The 16795-nt window shown below is 48.0% G+C and overlaps 1 protein-coding gene across 1 annotated transcript in view; it reads left to right on the forward strand.

Moving 5' to 3' along the window:
• Positions 1-3: 3 nt before the first annotated feature.
• The window catches only part of LOC114357335 (ubiquitin carboxyl-terminal hydrolase 32-like), a gene marked incomplete at its 5' end in the record, with an annotated part of 39829 nt that continues 23037 nt past the window's right edge, over positions 4-16795 (forward strand). Inside the window, 13 exons of the mRNA XM_028310904.1 lie at positions 4-19; positions 446-594; positions 2992-3132; positions 3759-3843; positions 5000-5124; positions 6107-6297; positions 7090-7201; positions 8979-9104; positions 10451-10903; positions 11293-11482; positions 12244-12358; positions 12960-13105; positions 14060-14151. Coding sequence (XP_028166705.1) covers positions 4-19; positions 446-594; positions 2992-3132; positions 3759-3843; positions 5000-5124; positions 6107-6297; positions 7090-7201; positions 8979-9104; positions 10451-10903; positions 11293-11482; positions 12244-12358; positions 12960-13105; positions 14060-14151 — 1941 coding nt within the window. The remainder of the gene's footprint in view (positions 20-445; positions 595-2991; positions 3133-3758; positions 3844-4999; positions 5125-6106; positions 6298-7089; positions 7202-8978; positions 9105-10450; positions 10904-11292; positions 11483-12243; positions 12359-12959; positions 13106-14059; positions 14152-16795) is intronic.

A 16795-nucleotide genomic window follows, 5' to 3' on the forward strand; every position in this document is an offset into this window, starting at 1 on the left:
TTCACCAGCAACTCCACGGGTGAGTCATCCTCATCATCATCATTTCAGCCATTGGATGTCCACTGCTAAACATAGATCTCCCCCAATGATTTCCAGATTGGCCGGTAAGCGGCCTGTAACTACGGGTGAGTGACATCGACGTAATTAATGACAACCCTCACTATTGTTATTATTCTTTGAATCATTCTAGTTTTGACAATGTCGACTATTTTACGAGACACGCACGGTGGACAATTTTGTCACCTCCCAATTCTACGAGGTGGCTCTTTGTGTGTGCTCAAGGAAACGATAACTTAATTGGCACTTATTTCGGAACTGACATAGGGTTTGACTTGAATCACATTTATTCTTCAGTGGTTGCTTGCCTCTGGCAGATTGTTTGTTACATATGTCAAGGCAAACCCAACCAATACGGCCCAACTAACAACTTCTCCCTCCTCCGCAGAGTCGATGGGGTCACTCCTGTGGCGCGCGGACACGGCCTCTGTCGGCAGCGCCAGCAGCAGCGGCGTCAGCAGCGCCGCCGCCGCCCGCCCGCCGCCGCACCCCGGGCCCGTCGACAACAAGCGGCTGCTCGCGCCCAACACGTTGAAGGTAACCTGGTATATGAACACGTTGAATTCCCTACAGTACAGACGACGACACGTCAACGTAATCACTGTGGGTTCTTGTGCAGTTGTAATAGGGGCGAGCTTCCAACAAAAATGGGTAACCTGATATGCTGTCGTGTGTACAAGCTTAGATAGTAGACAACTGCGCACGGGCACCCAGGAGCAGCAAAACGAGAAGTTGGCAGGCGGTGGGGACTACTGAGGTGCAGCCGCGTTAGGAGCCGCATCCCGGGCCCGTCGACAACAAGCGCCTGCTCGCGCCCAACACGCTCAAGGTATAGTCTGGTCCTGGAGCACGTAGAATTTTGTCCAATGACCCCTAGCTACCCATCCTTATCGCTCGCGCGTAATTATGTTGCTATCGCGCTCGCACACTCACTGCGGACGCGCGTCGCACAGTCGCGACAGCAATATAATTACGCGTGAGCGATAAGGATGGGTAGCTTGGGGTCATTGGACGGGATTCTACGTGCTCACGGACCAGGTTTTAGTCCTAAAACACAAGGTTGCGCACAGCTGTCCGAGGCAACAACGGGAAGTTGACAGGCCGGCGGTGGGCCGCTGCTGTCGCAGGTAGAGCGTCAGCAGCGCCGCAGATACAGTATCTGTTGGTAGTGCCAGCAGCGCCCGCCGCCGCACCCCGGGCCCGTCGACAACAAGCGCCTGCTTGCGCCCAACACGCTCAAGGTAAGGAAAAGAACGCAACAACGTGATATAGACAGGCGGAGTCCATGGGGTCGCTGCTATAGTGCGCGGATACAGCATCTGTTGGTAGCGCACCCCGGGCCCGTGGATAAAAAAGCGCCTGCTTGCTCCCAATACGCCGAGGTAGCCCGGTATACAAAGATATCATATCGATTTATTACAGTGGGCGGGGGACTTTTATGTGAACTTTTTTCCCGCAACGGCCTAATGAAGAAAAGTTCTCCGAATAGAGAATCGCCACTGGCGAAGTGGCCACCACGGACCGGAAAACGATTGTAGGCAGGCCTCCTACTCGGTGGACCCACGATCTAGCGTAAGTCGCGGGAAGCACCTGGATACGAGTAGCACAGGGGAAGCTTTTGTTCAGCACTGGACATTAGTTTAAAATTTGAAATTAACCGTTCTATAGCTGGATCTCCACTAGAGGCAGCCTCGGGTCGAGCGGCCGCCTTGATCCGCGGCTACTCTTATGAATGCGCTGCATCTTTTCTGAACAAAACACAAGCGACGAGTACGTGACGTGTACTTGTCACGGCTTTTTATTTATTTATTTATTTAATTAATTAGGACAACCAACAAGACAGACACTTTCTCTTTTTACTTTCTCTCTGTTCTTTTGTTTTCTCGCGTGATACCAGCTATAGTCTATCCAATATAGCTTGATTAGAATGACAGCTGCCATCAAAGGTAACGACATAACTTTGTAGTAGCGATCAATGAGAGCTAAATANGGCAGAGAAAATGGGGTTGCTACTATAGTGCGCGGATACAGCATCTGTTGATAGCGGCAGCAGCAGCGGCGTCAGCAGCCACACCCCGGGCCCGTCGACAACAAGCGGCTGCTCGCTCCCAACACGCTCAAGGTAACCTGGTATACCAACACAGGTCCTATGCACAAGGCTGCGCACGGCGGCAACGTGATGTAGACAGGCAGAGTCCATGGGGTCGCTGCTATAGTGCGCGGATACAGCATCTGTTGGTAGTGCCAGTAGCAGTGGCGTCAGCAGCGCTTGGAGCCACACCCCGGGCCCGTCGACAACAAGCGCCTGCTCGCGCCCAACACGCTCAAGGTAAGGAAAAGAACGCATCAACGTGATGTAGACAGGCGGAGTCCATGGGGTCGCTGCTAGGGTGCGCGGATACAGCATCTGTTGGTAGCGCACCCCGGGCCCGTGGATAAAAAAGCGCCTGCATGCTCCCAATACGCTGAAGGTAGCCCGGTATACAAAGATATCATATCGATTTATTACAGTGGGCGGGGGACTTTTATGTGTACTTTTTTCCCGCAACGGCCTAATGAAGAAAAGTTCTCCGAATAGAGAATCGCCACTGGCGAAGTGGCCACCACGGACCGGAAAACTATTGTAGGCAGGCCTCCTACTCGGTGGACCCACGATCTAGCGTAGGTCGCGGGAAGCACCTGGATACGAGTAGCACAGGGGAAGCCTTTGTTCAGCACTGGACATTAGTTTGAAATTTGAAATTAACCATTCTATAGCTGGATCCCTGGAGCCTCGGGTCGAGCGGCCGCCTTGATCCGCGGCTACTCTTGTGAATGCGCTGCATCTTTTCTGAACAAAAGACAAGCGACGAGTACGTGTACAGGTCACGGCTTTTTACTTTCTCTCTGTTCTTTTGTTTTCTCGCGTGATACCAGCTAGTATTTTTGCTACAGGTCCGGACTCTGACGGGCGAGGGCGGTCACTTGCGACGCGACGTGACGCTGGCGCAGCACCGCGACTTCGAGCTCGTGCCCGACGCGCTGTGGCGCGCGCTCGCGCTGTGGTACGGCGGGCCCGACCCGCTGCCGAGACAGGTCAGGGGAATTTAGACCTTGGGACACCGGAATAAGGGCCTCCGTTGAAATTCGGGCGGACGCCCGCTGCGCGCACTCGTAACTCGAGTTTTAGCGGAGGCCCGTACTTCTTATTTCTAAAGCCTTGATCACACGTACCGAGTAAACGGGCGAGACAGTAAAATGTTTACTCGGTCGAGACAGTGATGTAAGCGAGTAGCTGTTCACGTGTTTTGAAATTAGCACAGTCAGTTCAGTTCTATTGATACTTTTCTTTTTCTCTAATCTGTGGACGTGACGTCAATCATTTAGCCGAGTGGCGAGACAGTGCACATTCAGACCTGCCGAGCGAGCGAGACAATGCAGGGCAGCGGGAGCGTGGATACTCGGCCTAGTACGTAGAACGGGAGTCGAGCTACTGTCTCGTCGCTTTGCTCGGCCGATCACTCGGCGCTATGTTCATACGCACCGAGTACTCGGCCGAGAGCACTGTCTCGCCCGATTACTCGGTACGTGTGATCAAGGCTTAAATGTTTGTGCTCGTGCACTTACAGTCGTGTACGTACACGTGCGTGGAATACACGACGTCACGCTAGAGTAATCTTCGTGTCTCATGTATTTCTCTTAAAGTATTGTTCTATTTGCAGGTCATAAGGCCACCAAATTCAGACGTTGAACTTGAGCTATATCCTCTACAACTGAAAATTTTAAGGCACGTGCCGAATACGCAAAGTAAGTTTTACAGTTTACACTATAACTATTTATTCTATCAATTATTTCTTCATACATCCATATGTTCCCATAATTTTCCCTTAGCCGTCTTTTACGACATTCACGAAGAGCGATGGCCCTATTCTTCTCCGCAAGATTAACCACACCACATAACTACCCAATGAAGGCTGGCGATAACCCTACTCTACAGTGGCGCCATCCTGATGAGTGCAAATGCGATAGGCTGGTTTTAGTGTCACGCGGACCGTCCGGTGCGGACCCGCTCCGCACGGCCAATCTGTATGAACTTCTAGGGAGCGTTTTAGAGTAATGCGGTCCGGAGGAACCGCTCGCTCCCTAGCAGTTCATACAGATCGGTTGTGCGGAGCGATCCGCTCTGACAGTCCGCGTGACACTAAAACCAGCCATAGTCTTCCTACCGTTTCAGCGCTCACCAGTTGGCGCCACTGTCTTCGCCACTAGCTAGTGACAGTGAACTTTACAGTGGTGCTAATTGATGACCGGTAAAACAACAGCCCTCGTTTTTTTTTGCTGAGCAGCTATTCTGGTGTCACTGCGACCGGTATCGATCTATTCTGAATGAATGAAGAATGATAGTTAAATAAAGTATCGTTAAGCCTTTATTTCGCCTGAGATACAGGAATAAATTTCCTAGTTCAGGCATATGTATAATTTTACCTTTTGTAGCATAAGATTAGCCTAGAGTTTAAACTGTCAAATAAGTTATTCGATAAAGAATTTATTTATTTATTTATTATTTATTCTGATCGCCACTATTTTCTTTACAGTTTACCTTCGAGTCCTGCATCTATTAGATAGTGCTGTATTTTTGGGGGATGTTATGTTTTGCATCCTGTGAGCTTAGGATGTTTTTGAATAGGTGTAAGCTACGTTTGCGCATCAAATTTTTGTAGTCCATGAGGATGTGTAATGGCGTGACACGTCTTAGTGCGTCTTAGACAAGATTCATCATCATCATCATTTCAGCCACAGGACGTCCACTGCTGAACATAGGCCTCCCCCAGTGACTTCCACATCGCACGGTTGGACAAGACTGCTTGTTCAAGCCGCAATATCCAGTGAGGATAGCCCTCATAACGTTTCATCCGTGTATCTTTGTGGGCGTGCCGCTGACGTATTCGTCCGTTGTCCTCAGGAGCGTTGAGCGTGGTGGGCACGGGTGGCGTGGCGGGCGGCGCCTACGCCGGCGTGGCGCCCGCCGCGCCCGAGCGGACCCTCGCCTACACCGCCGCCTTCTCCCGCCTGGCCACCGTCAAGCAGGTCAGGCTTTACTTATACTCTTGTGAACTTACAGGTTAATCAGTTTACACCATTTTTTAGTACTTTTTAGCTATAATTTCTGTANGGACGTCCACTGCTGAACATAGGCCTCCCCCAGTGACTTCCACATCGCACGGTTGGACAATCATCATCATCATCATTTCAGCCACAGGACGTCCACTGCTGAACATAGGCCTCCCCCAGTGACTTCCACATCGCACGGTTGGACAATCATCATCATCATCATTTCAGCCACAGGACGTCCACTGCTGAACATAGGCCTCCCCCAATGCTTTCCATGCGGCCTGCGTCCAGCGCTTCCCTGCTACCTTTACGATGTCGTCGGTCCACCTTGTAGGTGGACGTCCCACGCTGCGTTTTCCGGTACGCTTGCTTAAAAACCGCAATATCCAGTGAGGATAGTTCCCATTACGTTTCATCCGTGTATCTTTGTGTGCGTGCCGCTAACGTGTCGTCCGTTGTCGTCAGGAGCGTTGAGCGTGGTGGGCACGGGCGGCGTGGCGGGCGGCGCCTACGCCGGCGTGGCGCCCGCTGCGCCCGAGCGGACCCTGGCCTACACCGCCGCCTTCTCCCGCCTGGCCACCGTCAAGCAGGTCAGGCTTTACTTATACTCTTGTGAACTTACAGGTTAATCAGTTTACACCATTTTTTAGTACTTTTTAGCTAAAATTTCTGTACAGTAGTCATCTTCTTTCCGTATGCCGTTCTAGAATTCAAAAAAGAGAACTGAATTTCTCCTAAAAAGAAATCGAATTAGATAATTTGCTTGCACAGGTCATCTAGGACGAATGTGGCCGTCATTGATAGAAAAACTAAGCTTGGCTGTCCAGGAGTTGTAGCCCATGGCCACACCAAAACCGCGCGTTAATAGTGTACGCGGAATTGCAGTTTTCTTGCGAAGATTGCACTTCAGAAGTTGCAGCACTAAGAACAGTCCTGTAAGCATTACATTGGTTTGCAGGTGAGCGAGTTCCTGTGCGCAGCGCTGGGGCTCGCTCGGGAAGACGTCCGCCTGTGGGCGCTCGGAGCCAATGCTGTGCTGCTGGACGACGAGCGGCCCGCGCTGCACGAGCTGCGCCTGGACGCGCGCCGCCTGCTGCTCGAGCTGCGCAACCCCGACCTCACCTGGCCCGAGGAGATTACGGCGCTCACGTGAGTCTCACAGGCCCCGCCCTCACCTGGCCCGAGGAGATCACGGCGCTCACGTGAGTCTCACAGGCCCCGCCCTCACCTGGCCCGAGGAGATCACGGCGCTCACGTGAGTCTCACAGGCCCCGCCCTCACCTGGCCCGAGGAGATCACGGCGCTCACGTGAGTCACACAGGCCCCGCCGCCGCCGCCTGCTACACCCGTTGGCCTGATACCGTTCACAGGCTGCCCCGATGCCATTCACAGGCTGCCCCTGACCCAGTTTGCACCTACTTGCAGTCTACCCCACCTGCACTTTGCAGCCACGCGCAGACTGCGCCCATTCTCAATCTCCACCACTCGCAGTCTTCACCCACTGTAACCTCGGCTGCAGTCTATTGCTTGATGTGAACTTCTCTATGGAGGATTTAAACAAACACAACGCACATCTCAAGCGCGTATGTAAGTATGCGGGTTGGATTTACCCTGTCGGGACCCATAGGCTGAGGATTGCCTCAGGGCCCTTCACCCGTTTACAGGTTACGGTTTCAAAATGGGGGCCATTTTCATTTTCAAAAAAGGTTAGTGTGGAGCCTCTAGGCAACTGGGTAGAGTAACCATCAAGTTAATTCGGCCTTTCTGGGCTAAGATACGCGCTGTGTTAAAATTTTACCGATGATTTTAAATGAAAAATGTATGGGCTTATCGATAAAACGGCGTGAAAAAAGCTTATCACGGCGCGCATCCTAGGCCTACTGGCCACGCCGCACTACTCGTATGTCTACACTATCCTATAATATCGTGTTTATTCCCCAGTGGGTCCCGCGCGACCGAGCGGCGCGAGACGCTGATCGCGCCCAACTTGCCGGGCGCCACTGGTCTTCACAACCTCGGCAATACTTGCTTCATGAACGCAGCGCTACAGTCGGTAAGCTGCACCGTACTTAGATATTTTTACATGCCTATGTCTGTCAGTAACGTGTCATAATACTCGTAGATAGGGTTAATCCGTTCTTGGAGAATATGTTGTCAGACACCTACGAATATGTCAATCAAAACGTGACGTGATAATACCCGTAGATAGGGTTACAGCACAAAATATAACAGAAGGTAAACTCATGTATAGCCCGACCAGGAACATAAAAACCCTCGCCATGTTGCGGAAAACTAATGGTACTAATTTCTTTTAATGGCAACAGTAACTGAAAACTTCATTGACATGTCACCTTGCATGTCAGTCTATTGCTGTCAAAGTGTAAACAAACTTTATTTTAAATGTGCGCAATTGATTTTGTGAATTAAATTGCTAAAATCTTTTTATAGTCGTGAAAGAAAAGTGGTTCACAATGTGTTAAAGTATTTGTCGAAGAGAAATACTAAGGGTTCGGACAATATTTTCATTGAATAATGTTTCCGACAAAGGTTGTCAAATTGACTGACATGTTTATCGTATAGTACAGTCAACTATGAAAATTAGCTGTGGTTTGTTTCAACTACCTATTTTAAAGTTTTTTGTCACTTTCTAAGTGTTGAATTTTATGGAATTGGGAAAGAAGTACCGAGTTTGAAGCGTTCATGAGCAGACATTGCAGTTGAATATTCAAGTTCTGAATTTGATTATTGATGAATAATAAAATAAATCCTACTAGCTCGATTGATGGTTTCATTTAATTTATTTAAACCAGGTTACCTATAATAATATTTTTTCGTTAATTTATGAAAATATCAAATTAGCCCGTAATCCTGAATCCTGATACATAAAGTTAGCCTATTAATTTAACACAGGTACGACTGTACTCAGTGTTGCACTATCAAATGCAATTGACGCGCCTCTATTCCAGGGTTTTTATGTTCATGGTCAGGCTATATGTACCTCGCTTTGCATACCTCTCTCGCTCGCACGCTCGGCCGTCGCGCTAGGGTTGTCTTGTCATGTGTTGCGTTTATTTCGTTATGATAGAAAAATGTTACTCTTAATACTATGGAAGAAAGACAATAACAGATATCCACGTATACTTATGCAGTTATATTTAGTACGTTATTACTTATTATAGTAATCGTTTGCAAACAAATACACGAGAAGGAAATTATTTAGTTGAGTGGTTGACACTATTATCCAATAATTCTTAAAACCTGTCTAAAACAATTCGATATTCCTAATAATTGAGTTGGCTTTCAATTTGTCAACGTTAAACGAACTATTGAAATACAAATAAATACCTTACTTACCTCCCGGAATCAACTGTTAGTTTCAAAAACGAAAATTTAGTTTTTAATGTTGAGTGTAAGCAACCTACATAACCTAAATCTACTTAACAAATGTTATAATACCCCTTTTTTGTTGTTCACTTTTTTTTCGCACAAACAAAATAATTTTACGAACGCGTGAGCAGCGTCACTCAATCGAACGCAGTCGCACCTCGCATTCGTCCAAGACAGTCTTAATAACGCGTACGTGAGCGGTGTCTATGTGTGCGTGGCTCGAGCGCGCTTAGTATGGAGTTTACCTTCTGTTATATTTTGTGGTTACAGCCTCAGCCAATATGTTAACAACACGTTTCCTTTTTTCACATGTCAAATTGAAAAGTAGTTAATCAAGTAATCACCCGTAATTGATATTTATTTGCGTTGAGCTCAGGTTAAATGTTTGTTTTCAAGCTTCTAGATAGATAGGATAACGAAAATCTTGAACTAATTATGTACAGGTATGGAACACGGGACCACTCACACAGTACTTCAACTCGGGCATGCATATGTATGAGTTGAACACCGCCAATCCTTTGGGGACTAAAGGAGCCCTCGCGTTGCGGTTTGGAGAGCTCTGCAAGGAGGTAAGTCAAAACAATTCGAAAAATTGACAATTTCACTTTTAGGCCGGGTTGCACCCTTTGTCAAACTCCTAAAACCACGGTTATTGTTATAGTTACGGTCAAATTTAGGTGGTGCAACTCAGTTATTGTTACAAGTAACGATTAAAAGCGATTTTGTTCGTTAGATGTCTCTATTATTCCTTTAGGAACAGTGTTTATTCCATAAACAACACGTCGCGTCACATAGGTTTTTATCGCATTGAAGCGAAAGTCAAGCCAAGTCTGCGATAGCGTGCACGGTGGCGATCACTGTGCGTGCGAAAGTTGTTTACACTGCTGTGTTCGCGTTCCAGATGTTGACCAAAAACTCCGCCATTTTAAAATCGAAAACGTCAAAATGACAAGCGCGATGAGATCGCCACCGTCGCGTGTACAGACGCTCACATGCAGTGTTTAGACGCAGTGTTCAGATGCCGCGGCCAATGTGAACACATGCTACAAGTTCGTACACGACATCCGTCATCGTGCACGCTAACGCGGTTGTAAGCTGAACGGGTTTGGCTGAAGCTTTAGGCTTCGATTGTGTTTATGAATTGATATCATTGCGTCTCTGAAGCAGGGTACTCACCTGCCATGTAGCACGTAACGTAGCTTGTAACGTATCCCACCTTCAAGTGAGTACGGCTCGTCCACGGTCATCGCATATCTAGCTGCGAGCTCCCGGAGCCGCCTTTGTGCTCGCAGTGATACCAGGCCTGTTCATCTCCGCGAGTTTACATCGAAAACAAAACACGCACGATGGCCCACCTACAGGATACTATTCGACAAGGCCTCACATACGAGCGAACATTGACTCACGCACGCGTATTTTTGTGTATGATGGAAGAAAATAAAGAAAATGGCGTACTAAATACTGTGCAGTATTTTACTGCCTAAATAATAAAATAAATACACAGAATGTACTTTTTTAAGTTGCCTCAAGACACTGAGAGGTAAATAAGTAGTTAATATTATGATAATTCATACTGAATAATGTTTTTGCTCCGCCATTTTCCGCAGTTTGGCACCTCACGTCACATCATATTACCGAAGTCAGCCCTATAGCTTCGTCGCAGTGCCGATCGCTGACGTTTGTCAACAAAATGGTGCTTGACTCTTGAGACAGGCTAAATTACACCATATTGTTAATGACATTGAGCATACATTTTTTTAAATACCTTCGCGAAGTAAAACTTCTGTACGTAGTACTTATTATTATTCTGTGGTGATACCGACACTCGGCGGCTCGCTGCGATCTCCCTGCGAAGCACATTACATGCTACACGGCTAAATGAGTACCCTGCTTGACTGTGTATCTTTTGTGTCAGGTGTGGTCGTGTAGCGCGCGCTCGGTGGCGCCGCTGCGCGTGCGCTGGGTGGTGTCGCGGCACGCGCGCGCGCTGGCGGGCGGCGGCCAGCACGACGCGCAGGAGCTGCTGGCCTGGCTGCTGGACGCGCTGCACGAGGACCTCAACCGCGCCGCGCCCCCGCCCGCCTCACCCGCCCCCGCCGACTCCGACGGCCGCCCCGACCAGGTCAGTGACGTCACGCGCGGGCTGCTGGCCTGGCTGCTGGACGCGCTGCACGAGGACCTCAACCGCGCCGCGCCCCCGCCCGCCTCACCCGCCCCCGCCGACTCCGACGGCCGCCCCGACCAGGTCAGTGACGTCACGCGCGGGCTGCTGGCCTGGCTGCTGGACGCGCTGCACGAGGACCTCAACCGCGCCGCGCCCCCGCCCGCCTCACCCGCCCCCGCCGACTCCGACGGCCGCCCCGACCAGGTCAGTGACGTCACGCGCGGGCTGCTGGCCTGGCTGCTGGACGCGCTGCACGAGGACCTCAACCGCGCCGCGCCCCCGCCCGCCTCACCCGCCCCCGCCGACTCCGACGGCCGCCCCGACCAGGTCAGTGACGTCACACGAGTCACACAGCGGCTGGCCTGCCTGCTGCCCGACGAAGTCAGTGACGTTGACTTGACTAAGGCCCTCCCATTAACATCTTTCGTCCCCGTCTCGCCAGTACTTACGCAGTCGACGCGACACCACAACATAATTATGTCAATTCCGTGCAGCGACTTTCGCTATGAATGTGACGTATAGTGCCGCGCTGCTCGGATCGCCTTTATGCAACCTTTATAAGTACCCGTTGTAAAGTGTATGTCTGCTTACAGGTGGTGGCAGCGGAATCATGGGCGGCGTACACGGCTCGCAACCAGTCGATCCTGACGGAGCTGTTCTGTGGCCAACTCAAGTCCCGTGTCCGATGCGTCACGTGTTCCCGTGACTCCGTGCGCTTCGACTCCTTCAACATGCTCAGCCTGCCGCTGCCCATGGAGTCCATCGTCCGCGCCGAGGTGCGAGGTACGTCACGCTACACTCCGTCACGCTACACTCCGTCACGCTACACTCCGCCACGCTACACTCCTTCAACATGCTCAGCCTGCCGCTGCCCATGGAGTCCATCGTCCGCGCCGAGGTGCGAGGTACGTCACGCTACACTCCGTCACGCTGCACTCCGTCACGCTACACTCCGTCGCGCTACACTCCGCCTCGCTACACTCCGTCGCGCTACTCTCCGTCACGCTTCATTCCGTCACCTTCACTCATACAAAAAGAAAGAAAGAAACCAAAATAATTGACTTGTCTTTCTTGTTGACACTATATGCGTTTGTTCCGGCGTTTCTTCTCAGCACTTGCCATAATGTTTGTCTCGAAGCGCTGGTCCAAAAGATAAGGAGACATGTAAAGTGCCCCATAAGGGCTACCTTTTATTTACTATATTTTGACGTTCATAAGTGCCACTTGTGGTCTAAACTGGATAAATATTTTTTGATTTTAATTTTGATTTGATTTTGCAAAAAGTCCCATTGATTTAAAACCAAATATTGCCTTAAATCGTGTGACGATTGAAACACACCATATACTGTATAAATGATGAGGGCTACTGTATTTGGCATTCCTTAGTTGGCGTCACTGACGAATGACAGGAGCTTACCCTTCGTGGCGCCAACCCTATTAGCAAGTTACTAGAGTCAAAAGATCGCGAAAATTTGCTCGCGAGCATTGTTCGCGTTCGCCGCTCCGCCCCGAGCGCCGTTTGAATGTAAACTGTTGGCTTGCAGTGATCCTGCTGGACGGCTCGGTGCCGGTGAAGTACGGCGTGCGCGTGCACTCGGAAGGCACGTACCTGGACCTCAAGCAGAAGTTGGCGAAGCTGTGCGGGCTGGAGCCTGACTCGTGAGTGCACTGTCCTCTTACTTTTATTCATTTTCAATTTTGTCAGACCTTTTCTCCATTTTTACTCTACTTGTGACTAACTTTAGCTCATATTTTTTCGTTATGATTTTTAATAGGTAATACGGTTAGAGAATCGACCGATCTAGGATGCTTGTTAGGATTCCATTAGGTCCCAGATGGAACACAGAAATTGTAAAATTACTTGGAGAATTTGTTCCAATTTTGATTAAGAAGCTCGAACCCGATAGAGTTAACTACGCACTTTGCTGGTGTACGACTCTCTCTCTCGTATTCAAGCACACACCACCCCGCGTTCGTAAATATCGCACGTATTGGGGCAAGCCCCGCTCACACCGCGACACAGGATTTTTGCCCTCTACTGTATGCTCCTTTTTTGCGTCGGTAAATGCACTGGCCAATGGGGACAGTCAGTGAGTTATGTGAAACTCTCCCCGCCAGGAGGGCGGGGCCTACTCACTAAAACCCGACAGTGTCCTTTAGGGCTATTGAAACGAAACCGCGAGTTATTGTCCTAATATTGGACATTGGTCCGCTACTGTGTGCTCCTGGGCCAAGCCTGATGATGTTTGTGCGTCCCCAGGATGCTGCTGGTGGAGCTGAGCGGCGCGACCATCGGGCGCGTGCTGGAGGACGGCCACAAGGTGTGCCCCGCGCGGGCCATGCAGCTGTACGCCTACGAGCTGCCGCCGCCGCTCGCCACGCCGCACCACGCGCCCTGCGTGCCCGGTGAGCCCCGCCAGTGTGCCGCGCCACACCACTAGTGTGCTCGCGCACTACATGTCAATCCACATGTACACAAGGCGGACCGCGCCTCCCCACCCCGCTCCTTGTATCCCTGGTGAGCGAACCTGCGCACTACAACTGTGTAAGTCAACCCACGCGTACGCAAGGACTTACGTGCGCGCCACATCACCAAGTCGTTTATGTTCAGGAGCCGGCTTCTCTTTAAAGTGACACATGAAGGAATTGGCCTACATTTCCCAAGCTGGCCAGACGGGTTGGTGAGGCCTCGCATATTTGTCCTTTAAATAGGGGGAGAGTGGGAGTGTCATAATTATAAAGGAAGAGTGAGAGTGGTCGTACTCTACTCTTCCGAAAACATAGCCCAGTAAGTGCCTATCTGCTTTTTCCTTAAAGAGGTCTAGGAAGAGTACTGAAACGAAACAAAAATTTTGGCTAATGCCACAGTCATGCGATTAAAAATGCTATTTTTCGAATAAATGGTAAATAAATTTGTTAAAGGTTGTGAGCCCAATTGCAATACTCATTGCTTATAGGACTGTAGGTACATTACTGGTAAAGACATTTTTTATTATTATTTTCTAATAAGTCAAACAGAAAGACACGGGTCTTAATGCGACGTTTACGAATGAGTTACATTATGTACTCACGGCTTGACGCACGTGGTCACAAGCAGACTGGCGGCTCGCGGCGTCGTCCGTTCGGGCGGGCTTGAAAATTTTCAACTATCCTCATAATTATTATCATTTATTACACCACTAGTGGTGTCACGTTTTAATTGTTAAAGCCCGGTCCGTGAGCACGTACAATTTTGTCCAATGACCCCAAGCTACCCATCCTTATCGCTCGCGCGTAATTCTACGTGCTCACGGACCAGACTATATAATTTGTAATGAGGTTTATTATTATTGAATTATTAACGTCTACCATACCGTGTAGGCTGGAGCGGCGCGGAGGCGGCGTGGGCGGAGGTGAGTGCGCCGCGCGGCCCCGCTTCCTCACTCTGCATGCCCGCACTCTTCTGCTTCAAGGTTAGCACGCGCACGGACACACACACACACAATACACACGTACAGTCGCTTCGTCCACGAAGACGCGCCCCGCCAATGTTTTAGCCCAAATTACTTATAGCAGGCCTGTTCATCTCCGCGAGCTTACATCGAAAACAAAACACGCACGATGGCCCACCTACAGGATACAAGCCCTCACATAAGAGCGAACATTGACTCACACGCGTATTCTTGTGTATGATGGAAGAAAATAAAGAAAATGGTGTACTAAACTACTGTGCAGTATTTAACTGCCTAAATAATAATAAAAACACAGAATGTACTTTTTTAAGTTGCCTCAAGACACTGAGAGGTAAATAAGTAGTTAATATTATTCAGTTTGGCACCTCACGTCACATCATTTTACCGAAGTCAGCCCTATAGCTTCGGCGCAGTGCCGATCACTGACGTTTGTCAACAAAATGGTGCTTGACTCTTGAGACATGCTAAATTACATCATATTGTTAATGACATTGAGCATACATTTTTTTAAATACCTTCGCGAAGTAAAACTTCTGTACGTAGTACTTATTATTATTCTGTGCTAATAGTCCCATTAGCCCCTCGTGTTAAGCTAAATAAGCTTGTGTTACGAGTGGGCTCACCACAATAGTCGAGCGGCGGTGGGATTCGCACCCGCATTCCTCGGATCTCGAGTCGGCCACTCCGACCCCTTCACCGTTCGGCTATCGTGGCTATGTTTGGTCTCGGTCGCGCGGGGTGCGGGGAGTTTGATCCGAGCAATCCGAGCGGTATTATTGTAGTGTTCATGGATGATTTAGTGTGTACCGATAACTCTCAAACATTAGCGGAAGAATGGTGGGGCGCGTCTTCGTGGATGAAACGATCTATACTATCGGCCAAATTTCCAGCTACCCATCCCGGTCATGTGTCTCGCTCTAACGCAAAGAGTCACCATTTGATGAAAGCGAGAGAAAAAATGGAAATGGGTAGATCGAATGTGGCCGATAGTACACACATGTCTAGGTACAGTCAGCGTCAAATAGTTCGTGACACTCAAAGTAGCCAAAAAGTTGACAACACAGCTTTATTCCAATTAGGGTTTTCGCGAATGAAAAATCCGCCAGATGGCAGTACGTAGACGCGAGGTCCAAATGCTGCATGATTGGTTATTTTTGACATGACATTGACAGATATGTCAAAATCCACCAATCACGCAGCAGTCAGACCCCACATCCACGTCCCGCCATCTAGCGGATCTTTCATTCGCGAAAACCCTCATTTTAACAAAAACGTGTTGCGATCTTTTTGGTTACTTGTTGGGTGTCACGAACAATTCAACGCTGACTGTAACATAATAATTGTCAATCGATAAATGTTTTCAATTAACGACTAAAATGTTACGTGTAATCTTACGTCGTCAAACAGATTAATAAAGATGTTCTCAAATGAATAGTGCTAAAATAAACACAATTTGAATTTGAAAAAATAATATTATGTTATTGAAAAGGTTAATATTAATCGTATGTTGATTATTTTTGACAATCTAAAGTTTAAATTAAAGTGTTTTTTTTCTTTATTTTTAATGTATTAACTATTGTTTTGTGTGTAACTAAAAGCATAACATCACTATAATGACGTTTGATAAACATTTTACGAGCGATTTCACATTGGATTACACTAACACTTCGTCAACTTTATATGAAACACAAATTGAAGTTCCAAATTTTTCAGTGTTTTAGATTGGATTACAAGACCGGCCACAAAGAAAACCTAAGTAAATGTAAAAAGTAATTTTAAAATAACACTGTACAAAATTTTGTTAAGATTTACAGCTCAAAACCAAAAGATAAATAACAACACGAACCATTAGTGATACACGTCACTTATAAAGTATACAAATTAACATTATTTTTAAGTTTATTAATTTTTGGTTGATACGATATTTTAATATGATAAAAAATGAAGTCGGTGAGGGTTAACAGATATCTACTAAAATGGTAATAATGATTGGGAGAATCTAACTAAAATTGGGGGATCTAACAATATTACGAATGTACATAATCCTAATCCGGTGTGTACCTTGTGTCTGTTCAATTGTACATAAACGTGGGACCCAGTAAGTAAACGTGCAACTCACTGTAACCTTTGTACATAGTTTCAAAGTAGACTTTCATAACATTTTGTTGGTTGAAATTACAGTACAAAAATCTCTTACACACATCATTCTATCCTGTTCAAGTCTGATACACGATTTTGAAATGTATTTGTTTGGTGTTTCGTTATTATCGAAGTTTTCATTGTTTTGTAGTAAAAAAAAAGGTTGGTTCACACATGAACGATGAAAAAAGCGACAAAATCTCAAAAAGCTTGTTTGAAGCATATTGTTCTCAAGCCTGACGTATAACGCTCAAATGTGAAATAGCTTCGCTTTATCTCGCTTCGAACCCGCGATTTTGTTGCATTCTTCATCCCTCCTGTGTGAATCACCCCTGATTGTCGAAATTCTGCATTCAACGAATTGAATTTACCACTGAATCGTTCTATGTGTGTTCTTTTGGTCTTACAAAGTATGCATGAAAGCATTTTAGTACTCTAATAGAACGAGGCAGACATATAGCGATAGGTAGGTATTTGGACTTGTCTTGAAACATCAGTAGTTAGA

Source organism: Ostrinia furnacalis, unplaced genomic scaffold (genome assembly GCF_004193835.3).
Source record: "Ostrinia furnacalis isolate ACB-3 unplaced genomic scaffold, ASM419383v2 OfSCF3137, whole genome shotgun sequence".
Classification (NCBI taxonomy): domain Eukaryota; kingdom Metazoa; phylum Arthropoda; class Insecta; order Lepidoptera; family Crambidae; genus Ostrinia; species Ostrinia furnacalis.